General features: G+C 38.3%; 1 protein-coding gene across 4 annotated transcripts in view; it reads left to right on the top strand.

Annotated features, from left to right (window-relative positions):
* Positions 1–24999, top strand: part of LARGE1 (LARGE xylosyl- and glucuronyltransferase 1) — a 285324-nt gene that overhangs the window by 71829 nt on the left and 188496 nt on the right. For all 4 annotated transcript variants that reach the window (XR_010467740.1, XR_010467739.1, XM_065039545.1 and 1 more), the window contains one exon: positions 14260–14446. Coding sequence is in view for 2 of the 4 variants with exons in the window: in XM_065039545.1 (XP_064895617.1) it covers positions 14341–14446 (106 nt within the window). In the remaining 2 variants the exon portion in view is untranslated. The remainder of the gene's footprint in view (positions 1–14259; positions 14447–24999) is intronic.

Here is a 24999-nt window from a genome sequence, read left to right as displayed (position 1 = left end):
TGAAGGCTGAGAACAGCTAACCCCCCCACTCCGTTCATACTGCTGAAGTATCACAAGTAGTAAAATTATATTCTCCTAAAGAACTATTTCAGTGTTTCACAATTTTTCAAGCCTGATAAAATCCTGCTATCATTTCTGTGCAAAAGCCGGTATTGCACAGAGGCCAGAGCCTCCTGGGCGCTTCTGTGTAATTATTTTCTAGCATCACATTAAGTATTAGAAGGATACCACGTACAGTGTTTGATCATATTATTGAGTATAGCTTTGAAGATGGCAAAAGAATACCTAAGGATGTATTGCACATCCAACATTACTTCTGAAGTGGTTTTAGACACTGAAAAGACATGATTCAACCTATGAAGTTCTGCTTTACTTCATACTACTGGTTTATAATATTTATCTGAAGAGGTCTTAATATGGATTTTTATTTCTGTGTGAATACTTGGTAAGGTCTTCTCAACTGTTAACATATTATAACTGTTAACCTCTACCTTGATCGGATACAAACTACTCCAGGCATCTGTTTATTAAAGTTTATAAGCAGTTTGTCTCCACTATGTGTGTTTGGAAGACAGTGCAAGGTAGAAGACCCAGCTGACCTGTATCTGCCTGAATCAGACTCAGAAATTTCAAGGGCTGTGCAACAACAGCATGAATTTGTGACCAATATCCTGTAGTGGCTTGAAGTCTCTTCCAACAGATATGTGCATTTTCAGTAATGCTTACAACAGTAGTGCTAACCCCTACGATTTTCTCAGGAGCCATGAGGAAGTGGCATTTTATGTCAAGTTCAGTTCTTCAACTTCTAATACAACTTCAGTTTTCAATTTTAAAAAAAGGAAAAGTTCCTGGTTTTCATAGATGCAAGTACAACTTGAGATTTGAACTTCCAAAGCTTTCTAATCTGAAAGTGCTATTTAAGAAAATGAGAAGATCGATGCCATCTTCCCCTCCTTCAAGCTACCCTATTTCCCCAAAAATAAGATCTACCACCAAAATAAGCCCTAGCATGTTTTTGAGAGATTTTTGAGGATGGTCAAAATATAAACCCTACTCCAAATATAAGCCTTGGTTACACTTCATAATAAAAGTCAATTTAAATAGTGTCCAGGCAGCTATACAAATAAAAAAAGTAATAATTTTGGAGCAAAAATTAATATAAGACCCCATCTTATTTTCAGGGAAACAGAACTAGTAGGGCATTTCTTTTCTATTATGAGATACCTGACATTGTCAGGCTGCTAATGCTTGTTGTTAAAATGGTCACTTAGGCAGAAATAAGACACATTACCATAGTTTAAGAGGCATTTTACGGGAACGCCTGTTTCTCTAGCATATTTTTCACTCAACTATACATTTTTGTAGTCTTCAGCCTTACTGTCCAATTATCTGAAGCTTCAGTTTCTTATTTAAAATGGTACTTATTGTCACTTTCAATATATTTCACTGTGTCTCATTTTCAAAATCACTTTCTAAAAGTCTTTACCTGTAGAGATGAAATATAATTTTAAGGTCAGCTGTAACAATCATTATTAACAGGTTTCTTTAATCTATTTAACTCTGTTTAAAAAGTAAAGTATTCTTCTAACTACTGTATGTGATTTAAAAGCTAATACATTTCACAAAGTTTCAGCTGTGAAGTATTTGTCCATTTTCTTACACAGTGCTAAAAGAGTACCAAAACATTACAAAATAAAAACAATTAACATGCATATTTGGTGTTTTATCAAGTTGCAACCCTTCAGGAATAAATTCATTTTATTTTAAAAATTATCTCATTTTAAAGAAGTTGAATCAAATTAGTGATGATTTTGCTTGGTGGCACTGAAATACAGAGTCTATGGCATGCACTTCATTGCTAATGCATATTACTGAAAGAAACCCCTGCAAATTTCTTTCTGCTTTCTGAGAGTATGTTTTAGGTTAGGTAAGATTCAAGAAACGCAGCTATGGCTAAAGAATCAGCCACTTAGGTCATAATTTACCCTGTAATTACAAAACTATGTCTAAATATCAGCAAATGTAAGACCATGCTATTCTTATGACTGTACAAGACATTTTTAGCATATTATAGAAGAGGCAGAAATAGACTTACGTCACTGAGTAGTTCTGTCCCTCATCTCCAGCTTTGTCCTTCTTAACACTCTCCAAACATGCATTTGAGATGTCTTCACTTCATGTACAAGAGCAGCTTCTAATAACTGGAATACATTTTAAGTTTCTTTTAATAGCATAGTGTAAAAAAATAGTCACTACAAGGTATGCCTTGACGTTTCCAGAAAACAAGGCAGTCAAAATAAGTCTTACAGATTTGAAACTTTTTGGACAAACAAGGACAGAAATTGAAAACTTAACTTCAGAACTTTTAAGACCAAATTATAAGTTGCCTGTAAAATATGTACCATACGTATTTTATGCAATATATATTTTTTCCAGCAATTAGTGGTGAAAAAAATCCTCTGATTTTTTTTATTAAGTTGTGTATCTCAAAGTTAACGTAAGTACTGTGAACTGCACATGCTGACAAGGTTCAAAGCATTTGATTTGAGCATTTTGTCTACATTTTCAAATATTCTTAATGCAGCTTCTTTGGTGTGTTGCAAATAAATAAATTACCTTCTCTTTCAGCGCTGCAATAATATGCAATCACTGCCAGTATTTTATGTATTTATAGTTTTAATCTTCAGCATAAAAAAAAGACACCCAAGCCCTTTTCAACCTTTTAAAAAATCTTTTTCATCAGTTGAAAAAGTACTTAATACAATCTTGTCAGTAAGCAAAACTTGTCCTACCAACATGTATCCTCATAGGTTCCAGTATAAGTTGGGAAATGACATATTAGAGAGCAGTGTAGGGGAAAGGGACCTGGGGGTCCTGGTGGACAACAGGATGACCATGAGCCAGCACTGTGCCCTTGTGGCCAGGAAGGCCAATGGCATCCTGGGGTGTATGTCGAGGGTTTAGATTGTGGGATGACAATAAAACCCTGGCAGATGTATTGTTAACCTCCTCTCCCCCCCACTTCCCCCTTTTTGCCCCTCCCTCTCCCCCCTTCCCACTCAGGACAGGCGATCGGGAGGGAAAGAAGGACAGAGAGAAGAGAGTTGGAAAAATTAACAATGTTTTACTAATGCTACTAATAAGAATAGAGAAAATAATACAAAATATACAAAACCAATATTGAAAGTCTCAGCAACTGCAGAGCCGGCACCTGAAGTCCTGGATTAGACTCTGCAGCCAACTGGAGCTGGATTCAGTCTGTCACTAGGCCTCAGTTCGCAGGGACAACTAGCAAGGTCCTCTACTAATGTCGGCCATAAGCAAAAGGGAAAAAGCAAAGGCAAAAGGGAAAAAGGGACAAGATCCTCGTGATCTCCCACTTTTATATGAAGTATTCACGTGAACGGAATGTTATACAAAGTTGGTCAGTTTCTTGGTCACCGGTTTCTCGTTGCCCCTCTCGGGAGATGTCCATCCGTGCTTATCAATAAGTTTGCATTCCATTGCTAGGTTTACCAAAACATGTGTCTGGTTCTCCAGGAAAATGCAGTTAATATGAAGGCTTTAGCTGACAGGCAAAATTCACTGAAAGAGAAACTTGTTTTTAACTAAACCAGGACAGGTGTATTACAAGGGGGGTGGTTAGTAGATCCAGAGAGGTTCTCCTTCCCCTCTACTCCGCCCTGGTGAGACCACATCTGGAATATTGTGTCCAGTTCTGGGCCCCTCAGTTCAATAAGGACAGGGAACTGCTGGAGAGAGTCCAGCGTAGGGCAACAAAGATGATTAAGGGAGTGGAGCACCTCCATTATGAAGAAAGGCTGAGGGAGCTGGGTCTCTTTAGTTTGGAGAAGAGGAGACTGAGGGGTGACCTTATTAATGTTTATAAATATATAAAGGGTGAGTGCCACGAGGATGGAGCCAGGCTCTTCTCGGTGGCAAACAATGATAGGACAAGGGGTAATGGGATCAAGCTGGAACACAAGAGGTTCCATTTAAATTTGAGAAAAAACTTCTTCTCAGTGAGGGTGCCAGAGCACTGGAACAGGCTGCCCAGGGGGGGTTGTGGAGTTTCCTTTGCTGGAGACATTCAAAACCCGCCTGGACATGTTCCTGTGCGACCTCACCTAGGCGTTCCTGCTCCAGCAGGGGGATTGGACTAGATGATCTTTTGAGGTCCCTTCCAGTCCCAAGCATACTGCGATACTGTGATAGCTATGGATGAATCTTGGAAAAACAATATTATTTAATTTGTTGTCCAAATCAACCAATCTGTATGAATCATTGTAGCTTATCATACTGTGTTATATTTTTCCTAATACTATGAACTACTTCTGTTGCCCTTCAAATAACTGCATTGTTATGTCCTATATTTTTGCATCTCTTAGCAACAAAAAAAATATTAAAAAGTTTTATTTTTAGAAGTGTGCTAGAATTGTTTTTACATTTGTTATATTTTTGTTCTATCTTACTGACAGTTCCCTGTGAGCAACTGAGAAGATTTTTCTGTATAAACTGCAGTGATGTGTAGGGATTATTGCTGTCTGTTGCTGTATGCATTGAGGTATATCTTCCCTTGTTGGTGAAGCGCTGGCCTTGGGGTCAGTGTCACAATCCTAGTCTCTGTACAGGTGTAACTGAGTTGACCCCCTGTAGTTTACGACCATTGTATCTACTCTGTACCTGCAGTTTACGTGACCCAGAGACTGTAAATATTGTGCCCCATGTGGTTATGATAAAACATAATGCTTATGATACAAGAACAGGGTAGACCATCTGGAGATAACAAAATAGATGTTATAGCAGTAACATTTATGCTGCCAAAGGCTTTGCCTCCAGAGAGCACATCCTGATCCGCAGGCCAAAAGGTGGGGAATGTCCGTCATTCGCAGCACTTGGCCTCTGTAGAGCAGGCTGGCAGCATCTGTGTTGCATAAAACGCTTTCCTTAGATCCCCTTGGAGTTCCAAGACATTGTTATTTTTCTTTCTTTATATGATTCAGAAAAACTGTCACAGGTCACCTGAATCATGACGTGATGCAAAGGGTGTGTGTTGTGTTCCATGAGGCATTGTGCGATGGCAGGGCCTAAAGGCAGCAAACCTGCCAAAACTGTGTTGGGGGATTGTTGTAGTGCTGAGGGAGCAATATCCTTCACACTGTCTGGAGGGAATGGTCCATCTAGTGAATATGCTTCAAAACGTGCCCTGATTCTGTGTCAGAAGGACCTAAGTGGCTCACTCTGAAAGAAAGCCCAGGAACCAAGAAATGCATAGAGAACTACATGAAATATTCAGTGAAAATCACACTACATTTTGAGAAATGTGGGGAGAGAACATAGACAACCTTAGCCCACTTCCCTTTTTCTGTAGGCAGACCACCCTTCCTCAGATGATAGTTTTTTAAATGAAGAGCAATCCAAATTACAGATTGGTCTGGAAGAACAGTATTTTTTGTCCATAGGATTGGACTAGATGACCTCCAGAGGTCCCTTCCAACCTAAACTATTGTATGATTCTACTGAAATGCTAACTCCACACACAGAAAATTTGGATACCTTAGTAAGCACTTTTGTCAGTGTCTCCTCTTGAGGCTAGTTTCTACAGCTTTGTTCAGCTTTGATAACGGCTTTCATACTCTTTTTGTAATTGCATTAAACTCACATGCCTTTCTTGTCTAATATCCACATTAATCCATGTAGTGCCAAATAATAATCCATGAGAAACCTGTATTTATAAATTCCGGTTTATCAAACCCTTTCCCAGTGTTCCAATGTTCAAGAATAGTCCTATGTGAAATAACCTAAATCTGCAGCTACCTTCCCTACTTAAAAAAGTGCCTGGCATCAAATTATTCTGCAAGAGCTTTGCTTCTATGTCAGGTAAAAAGAAGGAGTATGGGGGGGAAACACCTTTCCCATCCACTTGTATAGAACCCACTCAGCCCTGGGAAAGCCTAGGGAAGTGGGTAGTCCTTGTAGCCTGCCTGGATGGTGTAACATTTAAGAATAAATAAATACTGGACCTTGGCACACAAGGATTTCAGCGGGAAACTTACTAAAAAAAGCAGCTCTCAACTCATGCTGCTATTTAATATTCTGTAGTAGCATCAAAGAAGTATTGAGAATGTATGATGTACTTAGTAAAGTAGCACTGTAATCATAGTGAAGGATCTTTTTTCTGCTTTCAATCATGGCCATATATATATATACATATATATATATATATATAATATTTTTTCCTATTTGTTGATTCCTCGATTATTCAAATATGAAATCCTCAGCAATTCTTGGAGTTTTCATTACATCATTTGTTTTATTTTTATATAAATATGATAGAAATATTTGTGGGTTTAGTAATGTTTAAGCAATATGTAGTCATGAGGTGAGAATTTTGGTGCTTATATAAAAATTCAATTTCTAGTGCATTAATTATGAGAATTCATATTTGTTGTGAATTGATACAGATTGAATTGACCTTAGTGAAGGTATATTGATTTATACTAGATAGCATTTAACCTGGCATTACCCATGTTTCAGTATAATTTTTTATGTGCCTTATTATTCATGCATAGTGGAGTAGATGTTATTTGGAATTGTTGGGGATTTAAATTGAATGGCCACTATAAATCACAGAATCACAGAATGGTTGGGGTTGGGAGGGACCTCTGGAGATCATCCAGTCCAACCTACCTGCTAAAGCAGGGTCACCAGAGCAGGTCGCACAGGAATGTGTGCAGGTGGGTCTTGAATGTCTCCAGAGAACAAGACTTCGCAACCTCTCCAAAATAATGGATTTGATTTTGGAAGGGACTTCTGGAGATTGTCTAATCAAACCTCCTGCTCAAAGCAAGATGAACTGAAGAAGGTTGCTCAGGGTCATGTCCAGCTGGGGTTTGAATGTCTCCAAGGGTGAAGGCTCTGCAGCCTCTCTGGCTGTGTCTGGGGAGCCCAGACTTGGACACAACTCTGAGTGTTTCTCAGTGGTGATAAGTGGATGGGAAGAATCCAACAGAGAGCTCTGGGCCTTTCTCCTGCTTTCACATACAGGGCAATTCCTCTTCCTTGCCTTCCTGACTGGTCCTTCCTAAAAAGCCTATACCCATCCATTACCTCATTGCTGCAGACAGGTATCTCCTGTGCACATCACTCAATGTCCTTTGCTTGCTGACCCAATCCACTACTTTCTCGTTTGTTCATCTTCATCCTTGTTACTCGCAATTTAATTCCTCACTGGTTTGGCCCCATCCTACTGGAAAAGTCACTTTTGCCCCATGTGGGCAGATGGATCCTGCCTCTTGGTAGCAATCCTCCATTCTCAGGGGGTGTGTCATGGTTGTAAAACCAGAATATCTCTTGTCAATACCAGCTGCACACCCAGTTTTTGACCCCCAGGATCTATCCACTCTTCCTCATCTCCTTCCTCCTCACTGTCAGGATTGAGGAGAAAACCACCCGGGCCCATTTCCCTCTCTCTTTTTATTGTTTTGATTTAATATGAGTATTTCATAAAGAGTGATTTGCAAGTACTATGCCAACTTCTATTTCCATCTGACAAGTTAAGTAGCTGCATGTTACAAATCCCCATATAAAACTAACTTGTAGTTTGGGATCTGTTTAGTAAAGGGTTCTTTTTTATAATAGGACTTTGCTTCATAGAGGGACATGGATTCTTTTGTCAGGGAGGAACACTTCAAGCAATAATTGTTTTCTCCTGGGCAAAACTTTCTTAAGAATCTTTAATCAATTTTCCTGTTAAAGCAGCTGTGTACGCAGAGGATTCTAATGAAGGTAAACGCTGCTTTTGGATAAGCATTCAAGAATTTTAGCTGAGAAGCGAAGTATTAGCATCAATATTCTTGGGAGGCGTTATGTGTGTTGTATGATTTAAAGACCATTTTGTTTTCTGTGTGGTGTCATGCACACAATACCTAAGAAGGGGAATTAATTAATGGGCAAGCCCAAGACCCTTCAGTATTTGATTATGAAGGAGAAAGATGCCCTGGTACAGAGGCAGGGAGAGCAACGATGCAGCGCCATACTGATATTTTCTTCCAGCCAAGAACAGCTAGCATGTTGTTTTTTCTTTTTCTTCCTGCTGCTATTTCAGATGGAGAGGACTGAGTGTGGCAAGTTGTGTCGCTTTGTCCTTTTTTTTTAAGCCCGAAATTCAGATATTTATTAATGCTATGGTCTGAGTGTAAACCGTGATTCTGGAGTAGAATTGCTTTGCTACTGAAAGATTCTCTGTCACAGTTATTACTGCTGGTCGGCCACGATCTCCAGAATGTTTATAATTCAATGGCATCGGGATCTCAAATTGTAAAGCTTTCTTAGGATGTGTATGTAGTATCTTGTTAGACTTCTGCTGAACAAACTGACTCGGGCTCTGTTTCACTTTCTTTGAGCTGTGCTGAGTCCTGAAATAAGTTGGGGAGTCAGGTAAAACTGTTGCTAAAAGCCATTACAGGTGAGGTGGGTAAAGCAGAGTTTGGAGAACTCGTTGAAAAACCAGGTCAGTAGCTGCTTTGAAAATAAGTATCATTCTTGAGCTGCAAATGGAATGTGAATAACAGGCAAGATTGATCTTTCTGTCATGATTGTGTTTTGTTGCTGCTGTCTCTTCTAAACTGATACATTCGCCCCCCCCCCCCCCCCATATTAACAGTGACATTTTAGTGGAGGCTTAGGGAAAGATTCTTATCCTGTTGGTCTTAAATTGTGTTATTCCTTGATAATATTTTTCAAAGTTTCAGGCTTTCCTTCTTTTGAGCAGTCGGGGCTTGAAAGGAAAAAGGAATGCCATTAAAAATGCATACATAAATATATATGTGTATATGTGTGCATACAAATAAAGGAATACATAGGAACGAAAATTATGGAAGTGTATTATGTATCTATTTCTCTCTGTCTGTGACTACTAGATCCTCATTCCTGTGGAGGCGTCGCTTACAGCTGAAACCTTCTGGAAAGTTTTGATTAACAGTACACTAATAGAATTTTCCTTGAGCCTCGGCACATACTGAGTGAAGGTACAAAAGAAGGTGTCAATCCTGTGTGCCCTCTGAGCAGTTAGCACAGTTCCAAGGCAGAATTCATTTGTGCTGTCAACTTATTGGCTATTTTCTCTCTTGTAGATAGGACCATTTTCTTGTAACTAGTTGAGGAAGAGTAAATTGGGTAGCATTTGGAAACTGCTGTAATCTGTTCTTTAAAGTGGTTTCACACAACTTCTGAGGTGGATGCTGAGTCTGAGTTTACTCCAAATCCATCTTTAAAGTCAAGATACTGTAGGATTAAGAAGTCTAATTTGGGGCAAGGTCTCCAATGCCAAGAAAATTCAGAGTTTGGGAACAAAGGGAGCCTGAGATTTGTCTCTGTAGCATGTTCTTCCTTGTGGGAGAAGAAGAAGAGGTTGATGAGAGATGATGGCATTTTACTTCAAAATGCTATTTCTCTTGTGAGAACTTGAGAAGCAGAGTATATTAACAAAGGGATGTTTATTTAAGTACAGAGTTACCATCTAATATTTTATTTCATAGTATTTGGTTTATTCCACACCCTGCCTTTATGGTACCAAAGTTTTCTCTAGCGTGACAAAAATCTGTCACATGACAAACAACTTGCATAACTGAAAGACCACAAAGCTGCAAGATAAAAAGCTGACTAGCAAGGAGTGACCTCATTATAACCCCACATTAGCAACATTTTATAGAAAAACAGAAAAATCCTGGCTGAGATACTGCTTTTTTCTTTAGGTTATTTATATTTTAGGTCTGGCAAAAAACTGTGAAAAGTCTCTCATAAGGGACGGATGCTACGTTGACACAGAGCCAAGGGAAAAGCTTTACAGTAGAAATTGTTCATTGACTCTGTGACTGCAAGTGTGGAAAAGCATAAAGAATAAGATAACATTAATTCAAGAAACACAGCAAAGCCAAGGCTTGGGATTGGTATACAAACAGCTTTAACTGTATATATTCATTTCAGTGGCTCTGAAAACAAATGGAAGATTATTGGGATAAGATTAACTGTAACAAATGCAAGGAAATGTGTGAAGCAGTTAGAAAAGCTTTTTATAGTAGAGCAGTTAAATCTGGTTAATTGTGTTTGATTTTTGTTTTCATAATTACTTCCATTGTTCCACTGAACTCCTGCTGAGTGTCCGACATAGTTGAGCTGTCATGCCGTAATTAAAAAAATAAATGAATAGAAACTGAATAGCAATGTGATTAGTGTTGTGTTACATGCTTTAATACATGTGCTGTTCATACTGGCTGAGAGCTGCTTCACACTTAGCTGAGGAGATAATCCTTGATTTAAAACAAAGCAACCCCTCTGACAGCGTAGTGTAGTTCATGGAAGCATTTGACCATATGTGAAGGTAACAAGTCATTTCGTTCACTGTTGCCATGTGGTGAGGTGGTCATGTGTAAGTCTTTGTAATGAGGAACTCAATTTATTTCGTAGGCATTGTCCATGCTAGTAGCCTTTTATAGCACCTTTTGCAGTAACCAAGGATGAGCTGGCCTGACGTTGCTGTATTAATGGCTGATCATCTGTACATGTGCAGTAGGTTTTCTAGATCTTGAACTGGGTGCATTGTGGAAGTGTAGAGCATCTGGCTTACTGACAGCAACACATACTTGCATTATTTACATACAGCTAACTTTTTTGGGTATTACTTTTTTAATCAGATTTCTAAAATATAATTATATGATGCTCTTGGATTTCATTCATTACATTAAAAATTGAAGACCAAGGCAGAAGAATGTCGTGAAATGCATGCACCTACTCTGTATCTGTGGCACGAGCAGGAATTCTGATCATGTCTGGAGTAGCGAAGCTGAGACCATGTCTCAAATGGCAAACCCCTTACCAGAAACTCTCCCAACCATTCCCTTTCACTCTGGGGCTGATTTTGATCTCCCTTGCTTTGAGATGAATGCATTAAAGGTGGCTAAAGTTGCAGATGGTCAGTGTGGCTCAGTTGGACCTGTCTGAAAATACTAACATTGGGCAACAGATTAAGTGAAGCCACTGGCTATTTTTTGATTGGAGTATCTCACCTATATTGGCTACTTACTTCCTCAGTTTTTCTTTTTTTCTTCCAACATATTTCATGCTATGTGTTTCTGAGTCATGGTGTTTAGGTGTCATAGCTGTTAAGACTGAAAGCTACCAGGAGGAACACTGCACAGATTTGCATAAATGAAGTGAACCATCTTACAGTGTTTGTTATTACTGAAAAGATGAATGTATCTAGCAATCTGACATCCGAAGTAGCTTCATTTTTAGCTTGTACCATGAAAGTGGTTTCTTAGACCTTTCAGGCAGGTGTCAGTGTGATGGAGTAGACCTGTGGCTGGAGGAGCAGTAGATGCTGCACAAGTCTGCCAGGCAGCTGCAAGCTCAAGTGTCAGAAGTGTGTGCGGTGGTACCATGTTGTGTGCTCAGCCCTTGGTCCAGTGTGTGTTGTCAGTCACTCTCCTCTCACGACCGTGTCAATCTGGCACTTGTTGCACTGAAAAGGAAACCAAGTCAAAGAGCTGCAATATCTCCTTTCAGTTTATTTGACTATAGTATGTTAGGTAAAAGTCTTTACAAGTAAACCCAAGAATGACTACATGATTGAGTCCAAAGCTTTTACTTTAAGCTGAGCATCTTCATTACCATTCATGGACCTTTTATACAATTTCTTGTGTAGGGTTTGCACATGATACATTGTGTAGTTTGGAAAAAAAACTCCTCAACAGGTGTGGTGTTTTTATGCACTGAAAATGAATATTTAAGACTCAGAGAAATCTACTCACAAGTTTGGGGAGATGGGGAGATAGTAGAAATTTCCTTTAAAATAATTTATGGCTCTTTTCTCTTTTAAAGAACCATTAAAAGAAATATCTCAGCATTTCCTGGGGTGATCCATCACAAGCTGACTTGTCTGTCTAGGATTTTCCCAAATGTCTTCCTAGTTAGATAAAAGATGTGCATGAATGTGCAGAATGATTTGGCTGTTTTGTTTGAATGATGACAATCTGTAGGAAACTGAATTTGCCACATTCCTGGCTTTCGTTTGTAGCTGAACTGGGAGTTCAGTGTTGCTCCTTATATTTTCCTAATTTCTTAGGGTACTTCACAGTCTTGGGGTAGAAAAGTTGGATTTCATCCTCCATGTTGACCTCTGTTCAGAAGCTTAACTTGCATGGATACGTAAAAGAGTATATAGGAAAAATTTAATTATTTCTTGAATATGCAGGCCCAGGATGAATTAATCTTCTAGCAGCACTATGACCCCAGGCTTCAGTGTCTGGGCGTCATTATCCCAGAAACTCTTATCAGTGTACTTGTAACAGCATGATTTCAGAAACATGTAGGGCTGACTCTTACTTCGCTACCTGTGGGTTTTACAGGTGTATTTGATAGGAGCAGTATGTACCTAGTGCAAGTTGCATTACAAGATGTGGCCGTTTGGGAATGACCCTGCCTGTGAGTTCGTTTTTTCAAAGATTTAGTTTTCCATGCATGGATTTATGTCAGCAGTCCACACCACGATGTTAAAGGAAAAGAAAAATCCTACTTAAAGTAAGTTATTTTGTGCATTTGAAATTATACACACATATAGCAAGTGTAAAACATAGAAGTGAGGGAGATTATCTGTGTTTCTCAAGTAGTCATGTAAAGGAATGTCTTCAGAGCTGTTGTAGAAGCTATGCGATGTAAGGAAAAGAAACATAATGTAAGCATTATCCAAATACAGGGAATAAAGATAAGAGTTCTCCAGAATTTATCTACCAAATACTTGTCTCTGTCTAACACAGTGACTCTAATACTGCAGTTGTTAATATTAAGTCTGTCCACATATTTTGTGCAAAACCTCTGTGGTGAGGCATTCATTGCGTTGAAAGGCTGACACAATGGAAAGCTTTTTTGTGCTGGCTCTGGACAAATTATGGTCCATTTTATCAGTTCCAAGGTCAGGAGTATTATCGTGTCTCTTAAACTGTAGTGTAGTAAAGTGAGCTCTATTGAATGCTGGGGGAAGAGCTGTAAGTTTACCTGATTACTGCAGCCAGGTATCTCCAGCAGCAGAGTTCTTTGTCTGAACCCATTTCTCTTGTCTATAATTCTCGTTTTTGCTGTAATTTGATTTCAGAATTGACTTGCACTGCAATATACATGGAGCTGTAGAGCGCAGACATATTTTCAAGGCACACAGTAGCCATTCATAATATGTCAGTGTAGAAACGCTTTAATTGCTGATTTCAGCTCTAGTGCTAGTCTAAGCATAAGCCAAAGGGCTCTGTTATTAAACACCTTGTACTGCCAGAGTCTGCATTTCTTTCCCTATCGTTCTTGCAGATCAATTCTTTTTATCAAATTAGAAAACATAAGCCCTTTCACACAAAACCTGAACTAGATTTGCATGGACTTAATTCCTCCGTTCTCTAACTCCTCTACTCTCACACAAGCGTTTCCTCCCTTTTGTAACAAAAAAGAGCAAGAGATGTGCAATGCTGATGCCTGCACAGGTGTAATAAATATTCGTTTTCCCACAAATAAAACTCATCAGATTGTTTTGCCATCTTGACCTTTTTGAAGCGCAGAACAATTATTTTAAACAAATTAAGATAAGATTTTTTTTTTCTTATAAAAACAGTGGCAATCTCCAGAATTGCCCCTTTTTCTTGTAGCATACAGTCTAAAGCTCCTGATACCCCTTTTGGGACTAAGGAGGCTTCCTTGCCCATTTTGCTCTTTCTCTTCTCCGCTTTTATGTAGCAGTTCATCAGCATTGCTTCTTGATTGGCAAAGTGGGTCATTTTAATAATATCCCATTGCCCCCAAACTTTACCCTGCAGGCAGCGCATCGATCCACTGGTGTGACTTCTGCTCTTTGGGAGCAGGTGAAGAAATACGAGTGCCTTTCTCATCTGCTGCAGGGCACCACCACACATAGACATCAAAGAACTCAGAGTCTCTGTAGTGTAAAAGGGTAGTGAAAAAACAAATAAGGGTGATGTTTCTGTGTAAGATTAGCGCTTGGTGTGTTTAGGTGATACGCTGGGTTTTATTGACTTACTGTCTTACTTCTAAAACTTGCTTTGTTATTAAGCATTCATGGATAATTTTGAAATGGGTGCTACTTTGCAATTGTGGTAATCCTGTTTTTAGCTTTGTTCTTTTAACTCTTTAGGAGCACTGGCACAGTCTACCTTTCTGTAGAGAGATAAGCTATTAAACCTTTTTTCCTTTCCTTTTCAGGGAATAATATGTGGGAGGCTGTGAACTATTTGCTTCCGACATAGGAACAGCACTGGGTTGGGAATCTGCACTCCTGAGAGAATGCTGGGAATCTGCAGAGGGCGACGGAAATTCCTGGCTGCCTCTCTGACCGTCCTTTTTGTCCCAGCCATTACATGGATTTATCTGTTTGCTGGGAGTTTTGAAGGTAGGAGGGGAATAATGGCTGGGGGAGGGCATGTTGAATGACTTGTTTCGGAGCAGACAAATGTGGATGACACGTCATTGATTTTATTTAAATAAATCTGGTTTGTCTTGCATAGGAAGTAGTTCCCAAGGTGCGGATTTCAACAAAGGGCCTTTCTTACATGTTCTTACTGCTGAGGAGGAGGTAATTGCTGGCCATGCTTATTTGATTTTCCTCTCATCTTTGAACTTTAACAAACTGCAACAAAAACCGCCACCTTTCTCATTTCTTCTCTGTTTTCTAATTTTTAAAAGTTGATCTATCCTGCGCCCTCTAAGATTTTTTTTTTAATTAAAATTGATGTGTAATTTCAGATCTGCCCTCAGTATTATTTTAACGGGTTTAAAAAGGCATCTGTATGTGTATTGGGAACTCTTTATACAACTCTTTATGGACCTGTGTGTTAGACCTTATATGCATGGATGACATGGGCTACTAAGCCTGATTTTGGGACAGGAAGCAGGGGTTGTATCTAGCTACAAGACCATGAAGGACCTAGAATACAAGTCAGGGACATGAGTGCCCAGCATGGTTCTTTGCATAGTGGCCTTTGCTGGGTCATCATCACTCATCTGTGGCTTTCTCTTGTCCTGTGGTCCAGTGTGCTGCTGTTCACTGCACCAGGTGGTCCCCAGTTTGTAGGTCCAGTGTGCTCTACAAGGGGTAAATGTCGCAGCAAAGAATTCTGCAAAATGTTTTATGGGCTCCTGGTTTGATAGTATAAATGCCTACATGGCCCAAAGCTGCAAACACAAGAAGCTCTTTTCTTGCCTTAGTGTGTAGATTATTAGTTCTGGCCACTGCCCCTCTGGTTGTTGTCCTCGAGGCTGAACATAGGAAAACAATGAATACCTATGTAAAATCTCATTATATAAAATCAGTTTGAATGCAGTGGTGGTGGGTTACTATAGCTGGAATATCTTTCTGTCATATTCTTTCTTCAGGTGGAGATCCTCAAGTTTATAGGTGCATTGACTTGCAGCTGTAGAACTAGCACATTGGGTAATCAGTCTTGGAATAACCACTGCTTTGCCTTTTAAATTGTCTATCTGATAAACTTTTTTCCCTGGACTTAAAGGAAGGAGTTTTTTCCCTGGACTTAAAGGAAGGAGTTATAAAGGAAGCAGTGATACTCCAGTTAGAAAATGTTGGATTGGGATATCTTGGTTTTTGTTACTTTGTAGCTTGTATTTTTTTTGGCTTGCCTTTTTTTTGCTTGCCTTTTAGTTTGTTTGTTTTTGTTTGTCTGTTGTGGGTTTTGGTTTGTTTTTTGAGGTGAAACATTTTGTGTTATATTGTGTTATATTGGCAAGAGAAAAAATAAACTGTTCAGCCATCATAGTTATCTTAGCACAAGGAAAGGTGTTTCAGCCTTTGAAGTACAAGGAAAGGTGTTTCAGCCTTTAAAAAACAGTTCAAACACCACTTTACAGTCTGATTATTTTAAAAAGGCATTTTTTAAAATGTCAAGCCTCTTTCATGTAGCCTTGGCTGATGAACTTGTGCTTTGTTTCAAAACAAAATTGAATTCCAAGTTAAATTGCAAGTAAGAACATATAAGGATTTTCAGTGTGTGTTACATATATTTCTGAATTAGTTACATGCCAGGTACAAATATTTGCTTATGCAAATTGATTTGCTTATGCAAATTGATTTGGTTACTTAAAATTCTGCATTAATGGGCAGTAACTCTGTGAGCTCATTTGGAATTAAACACTTATGGGATTCGTGTTAAATTGGAAATGTAAGGGATACTGGCTGCATACTTGAAAACTAATGATCTGGCAGGTAGACCAGTACTGATTTTGTTTGATTTTTAAAAGCTCAGCAAATGCAGGCCTCACCTTTTTGCTTTTAGAAGAATCTTATACTGCGTTGTTGTAATGACTATTACAATTGTCTCCACAATTGATAACGACATGCTCCTTTAAATTCCCTTGTTTGTAGAATCCTTTGTTTTTACAGAGAGCTCAATGGAAATCTTGCAGTTTGCTGCTATGTGGTATTTGAAGTGACTTAAAGCTCTCAGTGTGAGTTAATCTTAAATGCAAACCAGGGAGCAAAGCCTGTTAAGAAGCCTTGCACTGGAGCAGGACTGGAAATTATATAAAGTTAGTTACTTTTGTGGTTATTTTTCTGTATCTGTTTTATTTTTATTTTTCTTTCGATTTTTGGATGAGGCATACTTTAATCTTTGTTGGTTAAAAACTGAGGTGACTTAAAATATTTATTTAACCAAATACTAGCTAGTGTTTTCCTTAACTTGTATGTATTATGGGCAGAGAGTTAAAGACATTTTGGCAGTTTATCTGACTTCTTGTTTTGTACTCTGTTATGGTTCCCGCAGCTTACTTATGTTTTAAGATCTCTGTGTATACTTGAGTAAAAAATGTCCCACAACAGCATTGTGCCTTGATTTGAAACCAAGTGGAGTGGAGAGTCCTCTCTGTCTTCTGGCACTAGCTTCTTTGATTAATCACACACAGTTTTCAGTTCGTCTGGTTTCAAATTCAAGTAAATGGTTCTTGTTATACTTTTCTCCACAAAGTTAAATTGTCATTACTTGGTATCTTCACAGACTCAATTATTCAGGGTCAAAGGGACCTCAGGAGTTCTCCAGTTAAACTCCTGCTCAAAGCAGGGTGGGCTTTGGAGTCAGGTGTAATTTTTTAGGCCTTTATGCAGTTATATCTTGAAAACCTCCAAGGACAGAGTCTACATGCCCTCCCTGGGCAACTTGTGCCACTGCTTGACTGTCCTCAGGTAGAAGTGTTTCTCCTCATATCTGGTTTCAACTTCCCTTGCTTCAATTTATCCCTGATGTCACTCATCCCCTCACTGTGTATCGCTGTGAAGAGTCTGGCTCCATCTTCCTGCAACTTGCTAAGTCCCACAGAGCCTTCTCTTCTTGAGTCTGAACAAGCCCAGGGCAAGCATGTCAGCCCCTGTATGACTTGATAGCTCTACACTGAACTTCACTGATGTCATTCTTATATTTGGGACCCTAAACTGGACACAGTGTTCCAGACATGGTCTAATGAGTACCAGGTAAAGGAGAATGGTCACTTCCTTCATTCCAGGGCTTTGCTTTGTTCGTTCCTCCAGCCTGTCTAGGTCCCCCTGGATGGCACCGTTGCCTATGAGATGACTGACTATGACTCCCAAGCTTTGGTGTCATTTGAAGTCTTGCTATGGGTGAATTCTGATTTCTCCTTCGAGTCATTGATAAAAACATTTAAAAGGACTGGCTGCAGAATAGAGGAACTCTGCCTGTAACTGACTTCCAGTCAGAGTGTGAACAAGTAACCATCACCCTTTGAGCCCAACATCCCAGCTGCTTTTTCATCCATCTCGCAGTCCACCCACATAGACTGTAAAATCCCAACTTAAATACAAGGGTGCTATGGGAGACCGTATTGAAAACTGTGCTAAATTCAAAGGAGATTGCATTTACTGGTCATGTCTTATTTGCAGATCTAGTAATTTAATCATAGAAGCTAGTCATCTTGGTCAAGCATGATTTACCCTTGGTGAATCCATGCTAATTATTCCCCTGTCAGGCCTGGCTGTGTTTCCGTTTGAAAGTACTTACATATAGTAGTCAAATAACCACACAGTCTTTTTTTCACTAGGCTGAAAAGGTTGAGTTGCCTGAGTTGTCACAGCAAAAAATGTGCTCTTATTTTTGTAGTCTTTTGCAGTTTTTTTTTGTTTGGTTCAGTACCGGTATCTGCAGTGCTGTGTCCTAAAATTACATGTCCTTGATGTAATTAGGAATTACATTATTCATCCATGTGATTATGTCCAAGAACTTTGCTGGAGCATGGCAATAGGATCACATTTAGAAACCCTTTATAAGCTCTCACTAGTGAATCTGCAATATAAAACATAGCCTAATGTATTCAGTTCCCATGTTCTGCTTTTTAAATAGTTTGCAGTCCTTTAGGACAGAATTTTGTTTCATTTTGGGTTTTGTTTCTCTTGTCAGAAAATACAGCGCAGTGTTCTACTTCACAGCTGTCACTCAGACATTGCCAGACCCTTCCCTTGGAATATTCATTGGAGGTGGCATTACTCAAGCTGTGACAGCAACAGCTACTAAAAGCCTCATTAATCATGTATAAATGTCTATTAAGGTTATGAACTAGAATATTAAAGAGGATTTTGAATGTTGTACAGCCTTTGAACGTACCTGGTTACTGTTGTTGTTTTTAATAATGCACAAGGACAGCATAATTTCAGTTATCAGTTACTTTGAATGAAAAAGCTAATTGTTCCAACATTCGTAAATTACATTCAAAAGGCAAGGTAATAGAGTAGGAAGGGTGGAGTGCATTTAAAACAGGGAATAGGAAATAATCAAATAATATATAATGAATTTTCATTAGAAAATAGCAGTTTCACTAACCAACAGTATCTCCAGAAACAGGATCATTTTCCAAGCTATATGCAGCAGTTTCCTGTCCCCTTTACCATGAAGGTCATGGGAAATAGAGACTTGGAACTGTAATTTGGCACATGCTGTCTAGATTACTGATTCCTCAATAAAGTGTCCACTGTGGCTGCGTGGCCTCAGCTGATTCACAGTCACCTCTGTTTTAACAGGATGAAAATACACTTGAATTAACAGTTTCTCCGTGGTGGATCCACTTGAGGTTGAAAACCATGAAGTTTCTGTGTAGGGTTCCCGGGTAAAACATATTTCACAGGAAAGGAAGAGCCACTAGTATAACACTAAGATGAAAACTTGAGAAGTTTTGTGAGATCATGGAGGAAGTCTGTGAGAGAGCAGAAAGTTGACTCTGTTTTTAATTAGCTGTAAGGGCAATATTTTAAAAACAGAGCCTGCCTTCTTTCTTGGGACTTGCTTTCCTGGACTGTCCTCTTTTCAATCCAGAGTTGGGCAACTATCATTCTCTGACAGTACGTTTTAGTTCAAGTAATCTGTAGAGACGTGATTGAAGCCAGAGTTGGGCAAACACCTCATAAAATACAATAAAGTGAAATGAAGGAAGGCTGCAAATATTCATCTTGGTATTTAAATGGATTCACTTTGATGCTGTTCACACTATTTTTTGTGTATGCTTTCCATAAATATTCTAGTGAATATGTTAATTGGGAAGACTGTCTACAGAAACAATGACTATCCAGTTTTAATATTCATGGGAAGCAGATTTTGAAATCATATTTGTGAGTACTTGAATCAGAAAACTGATTCTGGGAGTTCAGCTTTATCCAGTTAGGTGCCAAAATTTTGTCACATGATCTGTGTGTGTGATGAAAACTGCCTGAATTTTTAATGCTTACAATAAGTTGCTCATAGGAAGAGGCAAACAAATAATGAATTGCTAAAATGTCTATGAGGCACTTGCAACTGATGAGCAAACATCAGAAAACAAGCCCTTCACAGACAATATAATCAGAACGGGGCAAAATCTAAAACTGCTTTTTTCAGTACAATTTGCTCAGTTTTCCTGAATTTCATCTGCTGTGTGTCTCAACAGGACTAAACAAGAAAACTTAATCCAGTGTCCATTTAAAGTAGAAGTTTCAACCTCTGTATTGATAGTGGATTTTTAGCAAAGTCCTGAGAAAAGAGGTTCTGAAAGGGTGTCTCTGCATATAATAGGGATGTTACTGTGGTGTGTACTTGAACAGGTTTACAGGAGATGTGTTTTAGTTGAGATTGGCTTCACAGCAACCCCTTCATAAGAGCTGCTTCTGTGTACATTTTCATTCTGGAGTAAATGGTGATGATTCACTCCTCTCTTAGTGTTTTTTTTTTTTTTAGGAGATATGCTGAGAATTGTCACTTAAGCACCTCTATCTCAGCTGCAATCAAGATACCTTCCTAACTATGTCTACAGTTTTTACTTCGAGATCCTACAAGAATAACATCAGTCATGAAAGACCTCAGGCTTAATGCCAGGTTTTGTTTCTGTATCCTGGGAAATTTGTCTTTCTATGAAACCCTTGTGATTTGGGTATACAGAGCACTGGCAAAGTTTGGTTCAAGTTCGCTGTTGACCAGAAGGTCACTGCTGTGAAAGCTGAGTCTGGTTTCTCTGCACATCATCTTTAGCTTGCAAGTCAGCATCCACACAATTAGATTTTGTTCTACAGGTGTGATAACCCTTATCTGTCCATCATCTAAGAAAATAAAACTAAAAAGTGAATATGAAAAAATAAAATAGCTTTCCTCATTATGTAAAGAAACAGTCTGCTTGTGAGCAGCGACTGGAAGTTTGAAGTAGTTTCTGTGGCAACAGGAGAGAGGTGTAGGACAAAGAATGTGAGCCAAAACGCAACACTGTCATGAGAAGCTTTTGGGGAGTTAGTGAGGACCACTTCTTTTTTTTCTTTATAACCACTCTTTCAATTAGACTGGATTCTTACGATCCTGTAATATGATTTTATCCTTAACTAATAAGGTCCTCCGAATAGCTCAACATCTAAATGCTGATGTCAGTGCTGTTTCTTCCATAGCTCGCCAGGCATTCACATCCTCAAAACTAAATTATCGTGTCAGGAAATGCCATGAATCTTGCAACAGCCACTTATTTTGTCAGTGTGTTGTGCCAAATGAAAGCAAGTCCACGTTGCTCTTTTGAACTTCAGTACAGGACATATATGTTCTCTTTTGACAGACATATTTTTAAGTATATGGATATTCTTTCATAAAAGTAAATGAAGATGTAGGCTTACCTTATTTCCTCTCTACACATTTTTTGATCGGATAGAATATATTGTGTTTCTTAACATGTCTACCAGTTTTGTCTTTACTTTCTTTTTCTACTTGGCTCTGAGTTTGTAATTTCTGGCAGAAACACAAAGCTTACAATGAAAAGGAATTATTTGAGCAGAAATAAGTTTCCAGCTTCTTTGGAACAGCAGCTTACATGGAGTATGATCTGTGGGATTTCTCAAGGTTTTTGTTTCATCTTTGTCTTCCTCATTCTTTGAGCAAACTCCTGGGAAAAATACAGTCTATAAAAGTTGAATTATGTTAAGGTGAACAAATTTCTTCCAAGAAGAAGGGACAGCTGGATGCCTGAATTCTGTCAGGGCTACATGGAAGACTAGAATTAGGAGAGCTACTTCTGATTATTCCTCTTTATCTGTTTCAAAGGTAGGTACTTGCTAACTTCAGAGTAAAATAACATTTTTCTGAAGAAAAACAGGAAAGCAAGAGGAGCTCAAATGTCTTTTTTTCTTTTACTTTTTTTTTTTTTTTAAAAAAAAAGGCATGCCAAACCCCTAAGAAGTAGTACTTTGCTCTTTGAAATAAAATATGTGGTTTATAAGTACACCAGACTTTCTTTGGGTGCTGGAACTAATGTAGCCTGACTTGTGATTGATGTCATGCAGCTGATTGATGTTGAAGTTGCATTTCCCACAATTAGGACATTTATAAAATCTAGCTCCCAGATGGGTCTCCTGGTATCAAAATAAATCTCGAGCTCATACTGCAGTGTATTTCTCAATGGTAAACCACACAGCATCTCTCATCTTTCTCTGTTCCTTACAATTGAGAAGATTCATTACCTCTGACTTCTTTCCCTCTAACAATGTAATCTGCAATTAGCCAATGACCTTTGAGGGCAAACAGGTCAACAAATGTATATGTATGAGATGGAAAAATATACCTGAAATATAAATGTTTTAATAGCTTGAAATGAAAATTTAGTAGGTGAAAGTTTCAGCTAACTCAGAACAATTAACTTATGATATTTGACTTCTGTCGAAGTTTTGTGTTTAATATTTCTGAGATTTTGTTCAGATAAGGAAAAAGTTTGAAATCAGACTCTTTCTTGATAGATAGCGAATTGCATCTGTAGTGCCTTCCAGTACTTTTGAAACTCATATTCTGAATATGTATTTAAATGTTTGTAATACCAGAAGAAGGAGTCAAGATAAAAGTACATTAGAAGAAATACTTTGCCCATCATGTATGGTCATTCTTAGGTTCTGCAGCCAATGCTCTAACATGGTTTACGAAAAGTTACGAGTGTGTAGGTTAATATCCTGATATTGGAAGGATGCTTAGCTTAGAGAATACCAGTATCGTCAACACATCTCTCTGTTCACTCTTTACTATTTTCAAATATTTTTCAGTCATGGCAACCATTGAAATGTTCAGCTGAGTAGTTATTTCCTTCCCTTGAAGGTTTTCCTCTCTTGTGTTGCTTTGCCTTCTACAATTCTTGTTTTGACACTCGAATCTAAGAAATTTTTTTAAATGTATCTAGATATCCTTGGAGAATTGAGTTAAATGCACAGATAACTTCAAAAACCTGGGCTGACAGCAGTCATACTGGTTCACTCAACTTTGTAGATACCAACAATAGGGGGAAAAGTTAATGACCTGGAGAATTATATGTTTTAGTCTGAGATTCTCTTCCAATTTAACAATGTTCAAGCCATTTGAGCTGTCCTGCTGTAATAGTTTTTTCGAATCTGTAGCATGACTGTCCTTCTCCATAGTTCCGTGAAACATGACTCAAAGTCCAGAATGTAAACATGTATGTTTTAAACCTCCCCCCCCTTTTTTTTCCCTTTATAATTCTGCTGAATGTCAGAGTTTGAAGGGATCAGTAGTTAGGGAGGAGAACTGAAAGTAGTGAAGTTAAAATTACAAAAAATATTGGGTTAATCACATTTTCCTAAGTTAAATTCACAAACCATAACAGAACACGCTTCTTATTTTGTGCATTTACTTAAATATATGTTAAACATAACAATTTATGTGTCTGTTTAAAACATTTACTGTCTAAATTAAGCATTTCATAATGAGATACTTTTTCAGTGAGCTTGTAACTATAGGTCTATAGCTGTCCTTAAGAACAGATGCACGATCTGCTCTTTACGTACTCACTCCTGAACTTCTTTATATGCCCAAAGAAATCACCATCACCGGCATATAATTATAGAATCAGCTTACAAGACTAGATTTAAGACATTAAGGTCCTGAATAGGAAAACCCCAAAATGTGTCTCTACGAAATAAACTGTTAGTGTGATTGTTGTACAGTCAGACCTGCTGGTGTTGGCTGTAGCTGATCTCTCACAGGTGCTGGCTGGGTAGAGACAGACCAGCAGGAGAAGCAGAAGAGGCCTGGGCTGCTTGGACACAGTTTTCTAGGCTGTGAAACCAGAGCCCTGCATCTTCAAAGCGATTATTGTTCTACCCAAATAGATTAAAATTGACTCTCTAGACACAGGATTGAGGTTGTCATGGTGTAGTTTAGTATTAAAGAATGCTGCATACCATTTGTGTAATACGTAGTGGATTATTTCTATAGCTGAAATAAAGCCATAGCTAATGAGATAGAAATATTCTTATATGCTGGAAAGGGCTTGAAGAAATTGCTGGAATAAAATGCATGGAAGAGCTATCTATTATGTGATTAAATAGACTAAAACAATAATAATGTCCAAAAGTAGTTGTGTTCCTCCCCACCATTTTCTTTTCTTATTTTTCCTGTTTTAACATTCCTGTTTCCTTGCTTACATGTCAGTACGTCTCTCCTAGAGTAGATGCAGCAGTCTTTTGTTTAATTAGCGTTTCAAAATGGAACTGGCAGACAAATTTGTACCTTCTGCCTAAAATCACATGGAACAGTTACTGATCTTTTTGGCGTTGTGAAGATTTGTAGATTTTTACCATCAGGGAGAGTGCTAACAATCAATGTCTCTAATATCTTGCATAGTGCAGGCTTTATTATCTTGCGGAGTTGATAAAATAATGCTGGCTGGTAGTTCCTGCATCTGACCCATGCCTTCTAGACACTGCAAAGCTTTTCTTCTAGCCAGATTTCTGAACTTGATTTTAAAGCTGGTGAAGGATTCTAGTATATCTCTGAATAACTTACTCCACCTTGTTCAAAAATACATGCTTTAATCCTTGTCCAGATTTTTCTGGCTTCAAGGTAGGAAGTGAAAGATGAGAAGTAAATGAGAAAAGAAAAAATAAAAAGGATCATTTTAACAGTTTCAGGTTTGTGTAAAATAAGTGATCGCGACTATGAGATATTGTAGTACCTAAAGTGGACTGCAAGAAGTATCACCTTGAGAACTACAGATGAGAGTGCTACAGTGCTACTGTTACCAAAATACACAGGTGTTTAAAAAAAGAGATAAAGGATAATGACTAACCTCACCATAGCTAAGAGAAACTAGTTATCAGGATGATCAGAAAAACTGATTTCCCAAGCAGATTCTTTTTTGGGTTTCAGGTTACTGTACCTTTTCAGTTGTGCAAAATAACCCTTCAGAAAGGGTCAAATCACAGTTTCAGCTGCAAGTTTAAAATGTTTATCAAATTTAAGAAACAAGATTTATTTGAGCACTAATTTGGCAACCAATTATTCATGAGATCAAGGCTTATAAACTTACATTTTATCAACCTTGTAATCTTGATTCTCCAGATAAAACATAAAATCACTATACAGTGTTTACAAGTTACCTTTGCAGCATTAAGAAATGGAAGATTTGTTTTCCATTATTTTCATAGCA

The sequence above is a fragment of the Columba livia genome, chromosome 1 (genome assembly GCF_036013475.1).
Source record: "Columba livia isolate bColLiv1 breed racing homer chromosome 1, bColLiv1.pat.W.v2, whole genome shotgun sequence".
Classification (NCBI taxonomy): domain Eukaryota; kingdom Metazoa; phylum Chordata; class Aves; order Columbiformes; family Columbidae; genus Columba; species Columba livia.
Note: the sequence above shows the minus strand (reverse complement) of the source record. Positions and strands in the feature narration are given on the sequence as shown.